This window comes from Mustelus asterias, chromosome 3, assembly GCF_964213995.1.
Source record: "Mustelus asterias chromosome 3, sMusAst1.hap1.1, whole genome shotgun sequence".
Taxonomy (NCBI): domain Eukaryota; kingdom Metazoa; phylum Chordata; class Chondrichthyes; order Carcharhiniformes; family Triakidae; genus Mustelus; species Mustelus asterias.
In genome coordinates this window covers 47,492,965-47,505,685 of record NC_135803.1, presented here as the reverse complement: position 1 = coordinate 47,505,685, position 12,721 = coordinate 47,492,965, and the positions used below count along the sequence as shown (strand labels likewise).

Below are 12,721 nucleotides of genomic sequence, written 5' to 3'. Positions count from 1 at the left end.
GTTTTCCAGAGTCCTCAATCTGTCCACTTAACTGTCTAATTGTCAGAAGATATGGTGAGCCTTCCTTCTTAGAATCAGTGCAGGTGTCTGGTCACCTTTTCGGGCAGCGAACAAGACACCTGCTGAGGATGGAAGATTCTACACTGGCATCTCTTGTTGAAAGTATTGGGAGTTCATTGTATAGGTGTTCATTGACTTCCCGCCTTGTCAGATGGGAAGCTGACCGTCTTTTTGGGTGCTGATATTCTTTCCATCTACACTAGAAAGGAGATAGTTGACTGACAGGAGCAATAAAGAGTGTAAATGTTATAGATCATACAGTATTGCTTATTATGTAAACTATTTGAATGATCAGAATGCAATTTATTGGCCTGTTGAGGGAAAATCTTAAAAGCAAAACACAACCAATGTATCACAATTTGAATGACTAGTTTGAAAGCAATGCTGGATTGTGGCAATTAGAAATCAATTAATCATTTACTTGCATGAACGTTAGACTAACTATTTATGTCGGGAGGCCCAGAAATAGGTTTCATACAGCAGGGTCATCCGCTGGTGCCCACCATGGCGGGACTGAAAACCCACCAGAGGCCGGCGCAAACTTAATTTGCATCCCGTAAATGGGATGCACATGAAGGCCCAATGCCCATCATTGGGGACTTGATGTAGTGGCCTCGCCAGTAGGACCGGTGACCATTGAGGCTCTCCGGTGGTCAGGGCACAGGTGATGCCCCTTGGGCAGTGCCATCCTGGTGCCCTGGCACTGCCCAACTGGCACCCTGGCACTGGCAGTGCCAAGAGGTGAAGCCATGATGAAGATGGGACCTAAGGGCAGGCAGATGAGTGGGGGAGCTGTGCACTCTGCAACTGGGGATCGGCTTGGGGCAGCGATCGACTGGGCCAGTTGCGGGGGGTATTGGTGGTGGCAATTGACTGATCCGTGGTGGGGTGATCCGGGTGGGGATTTGGGGTTGATATCCAGGGGCGTGGAGGGGAGAGGTGACTGACAGATCTGCACATGCACAATAATGCCCTCTAGTGTGAGCTGGCTTTCTGGTGAGAATAGACTGTTCGGTCCCACTGCTGGCAGGAATCGGATCATGCATCATTCTTTTCACAAAGTGCCATAAGATTTCATTTGTGACCTTGCTGAAAAAACAGATCTGAAACTCTCCCGTTTTTACACTCATTTGGCACTTGGAATTTTTTTTGGTAAGATCGTCCTACACTGCGCCAATGTGGCAATGACCATACCTGAGTCAAGTGATCATCAAAGTAGAGAAGCCACAGAATAAGGGCTGTGGAATTATCAATACATTGTTTGTTCCATGTGCACAAACCATTTTCTCTGAAGTCTTGAAAGGAAAAGCTCTTTCAGATTTAAATCTAGAAAGTAAAGGTACCAAAGAGCGATTAGCATTTTTCTATGACTGCTAAGTCTTTTAAGTATAACATGCATTTAAAATACTGATTTAATTTTCTCCTATTACTACTATGGTATGATTGTGCTCAGCACAATCAGCTTTAAAGGGTCAATTTGAAATGTGTTATGATTTTTCTATTGAGTTCCGAGTTAGTTTCTTGTGGTGAAACTTTCCTGAGTAATTTGTTTTTCTAACAGTTCCCCAAGTGTCAATGTTGGAACTTCTGAAGCTGACTCGATGAAACTATGAAAGTCATCATTTCAAATGTTACTCATTTTGATTTAAATTCCACAGGAAATGCATATATCACCGTCTGTCCCATGTACAAGTTTCCAGATGTTTGGCACAGAAGCACTACATTTTTTTTTCTGTTTTGGGTTTGGAATAATAATAATACCGTGATTACAACTGTTGCACAACTGAGATACAAACTGTGTTCTCCTTCATCTCATGACCCTTCTTCCCCCCCACCCCCCCCCCCCACCCCTCCTCTTACCTAAAGTAAAGCCATGATTCCAAACAATGTCTTGCTCAAGGGTCATTCCCAAGGATATTGCAGGATGCTGCACCATGAAGTAATGGAACATTGATCTATATCTCCAGGTGGGGGTGGAGTTCCCCACAGTCTTATTTATTTGTGCTGCTGTAGACAGTTCCCAAGAAAAGGTCAGGCTTTTCTCTCAACGGAAGAGAAGAAAAGCTGTGTTTTAATGTGCCCCTTGTTTTTGCTATGTGGATATTGACAGGAATACATTTCCGAGTGGTATTCCCACAGGTTTCCTTTACTGAGGAAAGGAGAATAGTCCTGAATCCCAGTGTGGTCAACGGCCCCAAATGGTGCCCAGCAGTTTGGCCATGGTGAAGGAAATTGGGCAACAAGTTGCCCTTGGCTCTCCCTCAACACCCACGTTGTCGCGGCCGTGTCATGTGAGAGCAGGATTCCGATAAAACCAAAGAAATGAACTCGAGAGCCACAACTTTTCACGTTTGTGTGGGGTTTTTTTTTGTTGATTTTTCTTTGATCTAAACTATGGGAGACTGCGGATTGTTTCATCAAGGTGATCTTGAATTCCAACGAGCGCCCTGTGCTCAATGCTTAATTGCCCACACCTTGGGCACATATAGAAATCATTACACTGAGATTGCTGCTGGGATTTGATCTCGGGGGCAGAGTCGATGAGAGTTCGCTGATTTGCTCAGAGTGCCTGTACTTCTTTCTAGTTTCTTCTGATCTTCCACAAAGCAGCAGCAGGCGAATTAGAGGAAGACAGTGGGTTGATGGCTCTCGCCAGGCTTTCAGAAATTGATGTCTCCAGCGAGGGGGTTCAAGGTGCCAAGCATTTCTTTGAGGCCAAGGTAAAGACTAACTGTCAGACCAAGGTTGAAATGTTTTACAGAACAGAAAGCAACCTGTAAAACTGGAATATTTCTAAATGGTTGGCTGAACAACCAGTTGTCAGGTAATTCTGGGGCTGCCAGAGCTCTCGTTTAAAAGGCTGCGTGTGCTGACCCATGACTGTTTTCCTACTACTGAACTGCTCTAAAGACACTGTGGACGGCACTCATCCAACACTCAGTTGTACTTGGAATGAGTAATTTGATCCAGTCAGTGGCAGCTCAGCTGTAGACTGGCAGAGCTTCAGTATCGGAGGGACTTTACATTGCTGAATTCAGACTAAGTGTGGCACTATAGAGTGTCCATATGAAATATGGTCACACTACTTGTGTCCATTTCTCAGTAGTATAGGTTGGAGTTTTCAAGCATATGAATGTTTTGATTTTAATGCATACCAGGCATAGGGGAGATGGGGGAAAATTGAACTATTTTAAACTTGCAACCCACTGGAACAATTTATCTGAAGTCCTGCCTCAACAATAGTGGAAATACCACTACCGTGGGAAGAAAGGAAAGTGAGTTGTAACTAAACATAGAGTTAATAGGGACCGCTGTGGCTCAGTTGGTAGCCCTCTCCCCTTTAGAAGGTTGTGGATTCAAGCCCCACTCCAGTAAATGGAGTACAAAATCTCGGATAACATTTTGAGGGAGTGCTGCACTGCCACAGGTGCCACCTTTCAGCTGAAATGTTAAACCCCGTCTCCTCTCTTGAATGATTGTTCAAAGATTCCATGACATCATTTCAAAGATGAGTTCTCCCCAGTGCATTGGTCAGAATGTATCCCTCAATCAACTTCACTAAAAGACAAACTATATGGTGATTATCCCATTGCTTTTTGTGGGAGCTTGCTGAGTGTAAAATTGGCTACCACATCAATCCTACTTTACGACAATGACTACGCTTAAAAATGCTTGATTGGCTGTGGAGCATTTTGGGGCATCCTGAGATCATGAAAGGTGCCACATAAAATTTATTTCTATAGCTAAAAGAACCGCATCCAAAGGAAGCCTGTGATGCCTCCTGACCTTTCTCTTTATGGTGGCACAGTGGTTAGCACTGCCTCCTCACAGCGCCAGGGATCCAGGTTCAATTGCAGCCTTGGGTCACTGTCTGCGTGTGGAGTTTGCACATTCTCCGCGTGTCTGCCTGGTTTTCCTCCAGGTGCTCTGGTTTCCTCCCAGTCCAAAGAGGTGCATGTTAGGTTGTTGGCCATGCTAAACTGCCCCTTAGTGTCAGGTAGATTAGCAGGGTAAATACGTGGGGTTACAGGGAAAGGTCCTGGGTGAGATTGTTGTCAGTGCAGGCTCGATGAGCTGAATGGCCTCCATCTGCACTGTAGGGATTCTATGAACTTGCTGCTTTGAAGTACATCACTTGTACCTCCCAGTGTATAGTCTAAATGGTGATGAACTACACGATGGTGCTAGAAACGTCGGTCAGTGAGGTTAAGTGCTGCACATGTGAGATGTGGGAGATCCGTGATGCTTCCAGCATCTTGGATGACTACATCTGCAGGAAGTGCACCCAATTGCAGCTCCTTACAGACTGCATAGATAGGTTGGAGCAGCAGTTGGATGTACTTAAGAGCATGAAGGTGGCGGAAAGCGTCATAGATAGGAGCTTTAGAGACGTCACACCCAAGATGCAGGTAGATAGATGGGTGACCACTCGAAGGGGCAGGCAGTCAGTACAGGAATCCCCTGTGGTCGTCCCCCTCTCGGTAACAAGTATACCGTTTTAGATACTGTTGGGGGTGGATGGCCTATCAGGGGATAACAGCAGCAGCAGCAGCAGCCAGAGCAGTGGCACCACGGCTGGCTCTGTTGTTAAGCAGGGAAGGACAAAGAGGACTAGAGCAATAGTTATAGGGGACTCTATAGTCAGGGATGCAGATAGGCGTTTCTGTGGACATGAAAGAGACTCCAGGATAGTATGTTGCCTCCCTGGTGCCAGGGTCCAGAATGTCTCTGAACAGGCAGAAAGCATTCTGAAGGGAGAGGGTGAACAGCCAGAGGTCGTGGTACATATTGGTACAGTGACATAGGTAGGATGAGTGATGAAGTCCTGCAGCAGCAGTTTAGGGAGAAAAAGCAGGACCTCTAGGGTTGTAATCTCAGGATTACTCCCTGTGTCACATGCCAGTGAGTCTAAACAGCTGGTGTAGAAGGAAGGGTTTGAGATATCTGGACCATTGGGATCTCTTCCGGGGCAGGTGGGACCTGTACAAGAAGGACAGGTTGCATCCAAACTGGAAGGGCATAAATATTCTGGCCGGGAGGTTTGCTAGTGTCACACGGGAGGATTTATACTAGTTTGGCAGGGGGTGCAAACCAAAGCAAAGATGAATTAACTGAAGGGGAACCAGAGAGTAGGGCCAGTAAGACTCAGAGGAAGAGCAGGCCGGCTGGGGTTGCTAATCAAAGAGGGCCTGGTGGACTGAAGTGCATTTATTTCAATGCGAGAAGTGTAACAGGTAAGGCAGATGAACTTAGAGCTTGGATTAGTACTTGGAACTATGGTGTTGTTGCTATTACAGAGACTTGGTTAAGGGAAGGGCAGGATTGGTAGCTTAACGTCCCAGGATACAGATGTTTCAGGCAGGATAGAGGGCGATGTAAAAGGGGTGGGGGAGTTGCACTACTGGTTAAGGAGAATATCACCACTGTACTGCAGGAGGACACCTGGGAGGACTCGTACAGCGAGGCAATATGGTAGAGCTCAGGAATAGGAAGGGTGTCGTCACAATGTCGGTGGTTTACTATAGGCCGCCCAACTGCCAACGGGAGATAGAGGAACAGATATGTAGGCATATTTTGGCAAGGTGTAAAAGTAACAGGATTGTTGTGGTGGGAGATTTGAACTTCCCCTATATTGACTGGTACTCACTTAGCGCTAGGGGCGTGGATGGGGCAGAGTTTGTAAGGAGCATCCAGGAAGGCTCCTTGAAACACTATGTAGATAGTCCAACTAGGGAAGGGGTCATACTGGACCTGGTATTGGGGAATGAGCCCGGCCAGGTAGTCGACGTTTTAGCAGAGGAGCAGTTCGGGAACAGTGACCACAATTCCGTAAGCTTTAAGGTACTGATGCATAAAGATAAGTGTAGTCCTCAAGTTAAGGTGCTAAACTGGGGGAAGGCTAATTACAACAATATTAGGCAGGAACTGAAGAATGTAGAGTGGGGGCAGATGTTTGAGGGGAAATCAATGTTTGGCATGTGGGAGCCTTTCAAGTGCAAGTTGATCGGGTTTCAGTACCCTTTCTGTAAGGATGAAGGGCAAGTATGGGAAGTTTTGGTAACGTTGGACAATGAGAGATATTGTGAGCCTAGTCAAAGACGAAAAGGAAGCATTTGTCAAGGCTAGGAGGCTGGGAACACACGAAGCAAATGTAGAATACAAGGAAAGTAGAAAGAAACTTAAGCAAGGAGTAAGGAGTGCTAAAAGGTGTCATAAAAATTATTGGCCAGCAGGATTAAGGAAAATCACAAGGCTTTTTATACATATATAAAGAGCGAGAGAGTTGGCCCACTCAAGGACAAGGGAGCAAATCTATGTGTGGAGCCAGAGGAAATGGGTGAGGTATTAAATGAGTACTTTGTGTCAGTATTCACCAAAAAGAAGGACTTGGTGGATGATGAGTCTGGGAAAGGGTATGTAGATAGTTTGAGTCTTGTTGAGACCAAAAAGGAAGAGGTATGGGGTTCTTGAGAAACATTAAGGTAGAAGCCCCCAGGGCCTGATGGGATATACCCCAGAATACTGAGAGAAGCAAGGGAGGAAATTGCTGGGACCTTGAGAGAAATCTTTGTATCCTCACTGGCTACAGAGGAGGTCCCAGAGGATTAGAGAATAGCCAATGTTGTTCCTTTGTTTTAGAAGGGTAGCAAGAATAATCCAGGTAATTACAGGCCAGTGAACGTTCCGTCAGTGGTAAGGAAATTATTGGAGAGGATTCTTCGAGACAGAATTTACTCCCACTTGGAAATAAGTGGACATATTAGCGAGAGGCAACATGGTTTTGTGAAGAAGAGGTCGTGTCTCACTAACTTGATCAGTTTTTCGAGGAAGTGACGAAGATGATTGAGGGTAGGGCAGTGGATGTTGTTTACATGGACTTCAGTAAGGCCGTTGACAAGGTCCCTCATGGCAGACTGTTGCAGAAGGTGAAGTCACATGGGATCAGAGGTGAGCTGGCAAGGTGGATACAGAACTGGCTCGGTCATAGACCTCGGTCATAACCTGGTGTTGTTAAACTTCTTACTCGGTCATAGAAAACAGGGTAGCAGTGGAAGGGTGCGTTTCTGATTGGAGGGCTGTGACTAGTAGCGTTCCTCAAGGATCAGTGCTGGGGCCTTTGCTGTTTGTAGTGTATAAAATTATTTGGAGGAAAATGTAACTGGATTGAATGGTAAGTTTGCAGACAACATAAATGTTGGTGGAATTGCGGATAGCGATGAGGACCATCAGAGGATACAGCAGGATATAGATCAGTTGGTGACTTGGGTGGAGAGATGGCAGATGGAGTTTAATCCGGACAAATGTGAGGTAATGCATTTTGGAAGGTCTAATACTGATAGGAAATATACAGTAAATGGCGGAACCCTTAAGAGTATTGATAGGCAGAGGGATCTGTGTACAGGTACACAGGTCACTGAAAGTGGCAATGTAGAGGAGAAGGTTGTCAAGAAGGCATATGGCATGCTTGCCTTCATCTGCCAGGGGACTGAGTTTAAAAATTGGCAAGTCATGTTGGCAAGCCAAGGTTTATAGAGCCTTAGTTAGGCCGCACTTGGAATATAGTGTTCAATTCTGGTCGCCACACTACCAGAAGGATGTGGTGGCTTTGGAGAAGGTACAGAAAAGATTTACCAGGATGTTGCCTGGTGTGGAGGGCATTAGTTATGAGGAGAAGTTGGAGAAGCTTGGTTTGTTCTCACTGGAACGATGGAGGTTGAGGGGCGACCTGATAGAAGTCTACAAGATTATGAGAGGCATGGACAGAGTGGATAGTCAGAAGCTATTTCCCAGGGTGGAAGAGTCAATTACTAGGAGGCATAGGTTTAAGGGGCAAGGTTTAAAGGAGATGTAGAAGGCAAGTTTTTTTTACACAGAGGGTGGTGGGTGCCTGGAACTCGCTGCCGGGGGAGGTAGTGGAAGCAGATACGACAGTGACTTTTAAGGGGCGTCTTGACAAATACATGAATAGGATTGGAATGGAGGGATATGGCCTCCGGAAGGGTAGGGGGTTTTAGTTCAGTCGGGCAGCAAGGTCGGTGCAGGCTTGGAGGGCCGAAAGGCTTGTTCCTGTGCTGTAATTTTCTTTGTTATTTCATGGTGGTGCAAACTTTTGACTTCAACAAAGTTGCCCTCATTTTTCATTAATTGCAATGCATCATCTAATTTTTTTGTTTTATGGGGTCAGTTTCTTGCACACAAGAAGGTGCATGCTTCAGTTATGACTTTTCTATGTGTTCATGGGATGTGGGCATTGCTGGCAAGAGCAGCATTTATTGCCCATCTCTAATTTCCCTTGAGAATATTTTATAACCAACATTAAACAGCAGTTCGACTGGTGATATTTTATCAGCTTACTTGCTGTTGGCGGTTTTGCAATTCCTTTCTTGGTTCAGTTCCATTCTGGTTCATTTACATGTGGCTAGCCAAAGTCTCATTAATTTTAAACTTTCTGAATGCTCCAAATGTGAAGATGGCTAAAGGAAAAGAGGCTGCAGCTTGAGGAATTGGGTGAGATGACTTAACTCTTGGTGCGTTCTCTTCTTTCTCAAGTTATACTGCTAAAATTAATAGCTCAGAGTTGTGCTTTTGTAGAATTTAAGCAGTTGGGGAATAATGCAGAGCTACAGGGAAATGAGGGGGAGATTTAATTGTTTTAAGTAAGTCACAAAGTCCTACTGCCTAAAGTTCACATGCCCTTGTTTTTAGGTCCAGGCTCTGACAACTGGCAGCAAATTTGAAGCTGAAATCAAAGCTGAGAAGGAGCAGCGCAAACGTATGGAAGAAGACCGGAAGCAACGAAGAGCAGCCTTTAAAGAACTGAAGGCAGCATTCATGTAGAAGCTCCTGTGTCCTGTACAGCATAACCACTTGTACAGATTCCTGAAGCCTAGACCTAAATGCTAACAGTTGGACAACTAAAACTTGCACTAAGTGACTGTTTCCCGGGTGCCGTTTCATTTTGATTTAACCAAAAGTTCTAGACTTAAAATTTTTTAGTTGTCTAACTGATTTGACTCCATATACAAAGCCTCTAAATTGCAATCGTGCTATTGGCATGACTAAACTAATCGCTCTGGTTTAGAGGGCTATAGTAGGCTCATCAATTAAGAGGATGTCCGTAATCACCTTCTATCTCCCTATTTATACTGTTAAAATTAACAGCTCAGGAATGTGCTTTTGTAGAATTTAATGCCTCTTAGAAATGCTGCACTAAATTGTACACCATTTGAAGTATTTTTGAATTTATCTTTTGTAGTCTTATTTTTATATATATATATAATCTGCAGTTCTTTTGGGAACAAGTTTAGACCATAGATGCAGAAGTTCACTTTTTTCAATGGTATCCGTGAAAACTGCTTTGTGTGTTTTAAACGATTATTTAATCCAAAGACCAATAATGATTTTAACAATTTAATCTGCAAAACTATAAAAGAATAGATGCTTAAAATGGTGTTAATAATAATTTCAAAATGTTAATATTGTATCAATATTGAATTAAGTCCGCTTAAACATTTTAAATGACTTTTGATAATATTTGGAAATGAGTAATGTGTAGGTTACAAATTGCAATTTTCTCTCAACTTGTATTGAATATCAACTGTACAAATAATGGAAGCCTTGTGAAATAGCAGAGTCTGTGTATGAACCTTCAAAGGCACAGAATAATAAGATGTAAAGTCTTGTTCATGATTGCTCATTCTTGTGATTATCCAGCCTATTGAGTCTTCTAGGAGAGAAGGTGGACTCATTATTATGTGCACCGGCGGTGTGTTTCACACGGTGGGGGTGGGAAGGGCACGTAAATGAAGTGGGCACCCAACTCACCCCCTTTCCATCCACCCCCAAGTTCACCCCCATAATAGAGTGAGGTGGAAGAGTGCCAAAATTGGCCACCCACCTGCCATATTTAAATGAACACTTATGGGTCAATTGGCTTTGTAAATACACCAGTTGAACCTGATTATATGCTGTCCACACCATAAAATGTTTGGCATGGGCAGCAGGGTGAAGCAAGAAGGTTGATTTTTTTTTTTCACCTTGGGTGCTGAAAGGTGGGAAGGAAGGGAAGGGGTTGCTCTTCGGGGCTGTCCTTTGCCAATCCCTTAGGTTCCTTCCGACCTGCTCCCTGCCTTAAATCCACCCCCTCGTCCCCCACTTCCCCTGTCCCTACCTTATTAAATGGTCCCGGTCAAGATCCTGAACTTACCTGCTCCAGGCTCAATGGCCTTGGGGTCCTTTCTTCTCCAGCTGTGCTGGCAGCAGCCATTGCCACCTTACTGGTGCTGCAGGAACTGACTGCAGGGAACTACTGTTCAATCAGATTGGTCAGCAGTTCCAGAGGGTGGGACTTCTACCCCAATGAGGGCCAGATGCCTCATTCTGACCTCAGTAGTCTGCTCCACAGTGCTTTCTGGCTGTCGGGTAGTCTGCCTTCTATTCTGTCTTTGAGGAGCAGCAAGAGGGCGCATGCCATCCACCCCCTTCCCCCTAATTTCAGCCAAGTGAGTCCAGTTGGTTCTCACAGGGGAAGAACTTTCCCAGGCAAGGAAGGGCGCCCTCGTTTGTGTGATGCCTAGGAGATGGTTACAATAACCTGGAAACTGGTTATTTCCCTGGCTGCTCTCTTGGGCACTTGAAGTGCTGTTTGGCATGCCAAATCTACAGAAATGAAAAGGATGGGAATGTGGAACACTTTGGTCGGCCTCAGGTCAAAAATACTCTTATTTCATCCTATGACTTTAAAGTATCCCATGTTTTGATCATATTAACTAATCTGATAAATGACATATCAGTCAGTCTTTTGAATGTCCAGTTAAATATGACTAGAATATGAACTTTTTGCCATTTTATATTTTAAAATTGACATCTACCAGTATATTGGCTTGCCATCTTGTTTGTCTGCATTTCATCTCACAAATGGTTGAGTTGACTTTCATGGTTGAGTTTCTTGTACAGAAAACATTTGGAGCAGAAAATATTATTCTATGCTGCAATAATTTCTGACTCTAATTAATACAAAACTATTTGATGATTATACTGGCTATTTTATGTTCTGTTAAGTGTGATGTTGGTCCAGAATTTTTCAATTCTAATTAAGATTGACCTGTAGATGCTTCAAAAAACATCACAAAATATAATCCAAGAGGAAAACCAATTTAAGTACATTCCTAAATCCAGTGTTGGCATATTTGAATTATGAATGAGTTTCTCAATGGACCAAATGAGTCTGCTTAACATCTGGCCTTGCTGTTACATTTTCTGTATTTGTGCTATGTGGAAAGGACGTTCAGACTTATAACCTGTTGTAGGCATTTTGTTGCCCCTATAACCTTGGAGTCCACAAATAGTGAATGGAAACCTCACAGGTTTTGGTTAACATGTTCAACCAAAAGGCTTTTCTTCAAACGTGGGTCACTTACTTATTTTAGGGGGTTGGGTGGTGGCGGGGGGGGGGGGGGGGGGACACGAAATGGGTGGGAAAGCACTGATTTTGTTTTACTAGGGTATATGATGCACCGATTTTAAACACTATACTGAGGTTTCTATTAGATAGCGAGCACAATGATCACAGGGACCCTGCTCTTACACTGAGATAAAATGAATAAGATGGGAACATATTTGTGGAGAAGTTCAGGTGACTTCAAGGATTTAATAACAGTAATTCCAAAATATTAGAATGCGATGGGTGAAGAAAATTATGCAACGTGCAAATGTTTAACTGCAATTTGCCTAATATTTATAAGCAAACCTTTTTTAAAAATGGACTGACTTGATGGTTTGTATTTTAAAGGACGATTTCTCCCCAGCTCTGCTGCAATACTACTTTGTCTGTGAATCATCATTTTCCCGTGAATGAAACCTGAGTTGTTGAACTTTCGTATGCCCAGGTTTTTACAGCAATGTGAACCTGCTCATCAATTTCACACGATAATCTTACATGATCTCACCCTAGCTGTGCTGTTTAGGAAGTTGCCATTTAAGATGTTGTAACATTTCCACAAGGCAAGATAGGGGAAACTGAGTATAAACGGTCCAGGTACTGAAAGTAAATGGGACAAGGACAGCACGGGATAAGGTTGGTTTTATCAGGACAAAATGGAGAAGAGGTTGTATATTTGAAAGCAGAGTCTAGAAACAGAAATTTTAAATGTGCCACATTAAAGCATTTCCATTCGATATGCTGGAATCTTCAGTGCTGTAATTATTTGGGGGAGGAGCCATCCTTTTAAAAAAAAACTAAGTTTCTAAGTTTTTTAAATGTGTTATATTATACTTGCTGTGTGTTTATGCTATTTAAAATCATATTTTTGGAGTAATAAAATAAATACTAATGGTCTTCCATTGTGAATGTGAACTTTTCTTGATACACTTCCACACATTAGCTTCATGATGTTAGCAGCACTAATCGCCCAAATTCTAATTTATACTTCATAAATTCAAACAGTGCTGTATCTGTGTTTAACCCTGTGATGCAGCTGACTGCAGTTGTGGAGCATATACAATATCGCGATTAAAACCACAAGTGTAATTGAAAGTATAGAAAAGCCAAACTTGCTTCTCTGCACGATAAAGCAGCTTGATAATCTTGTGGACGGCATATTTATCTATTTTTTGCACAAAATGCTAACTGAGGCGTGAAAACCAGTATGTAGCTCAATGC

At 43.5% G+C, this 12,721-nt stretch overlaps 1 protein-coding gene across 2 annotated transcripts in view; it reads left to right on the top strand.

Moving 5' to 3' along the window:
• The window catches only part of efhd1 (EF-hand domain family, member D1), a 142,770-nt gene extending 130,375 nt beyond the window's left edge, over positions 1–12,395 (top strand). The window contains exons 3-4 of one of the 2 annotated variants that reach the window (XM_078208512.1): positions 2,646–2,780; positions 8,767–12,395. In XM_078208512.1, the coding sequence (XP_078064638.1) occupies positions 2,646–2,780; positions 8,767–8,898 (267 nt within the window). In that variant the 3' untranslated portion in view covers positions 8,899–12,395. The remainder of the gene's footprint in view (positions 1–2,645; positions 2,781–8,766) is intronic. The other variant, XM_078208519.1, reaches the window with a different exon arrangement.
• Positions 12,396–12,721: the final 326 nt, after the last annotated feature.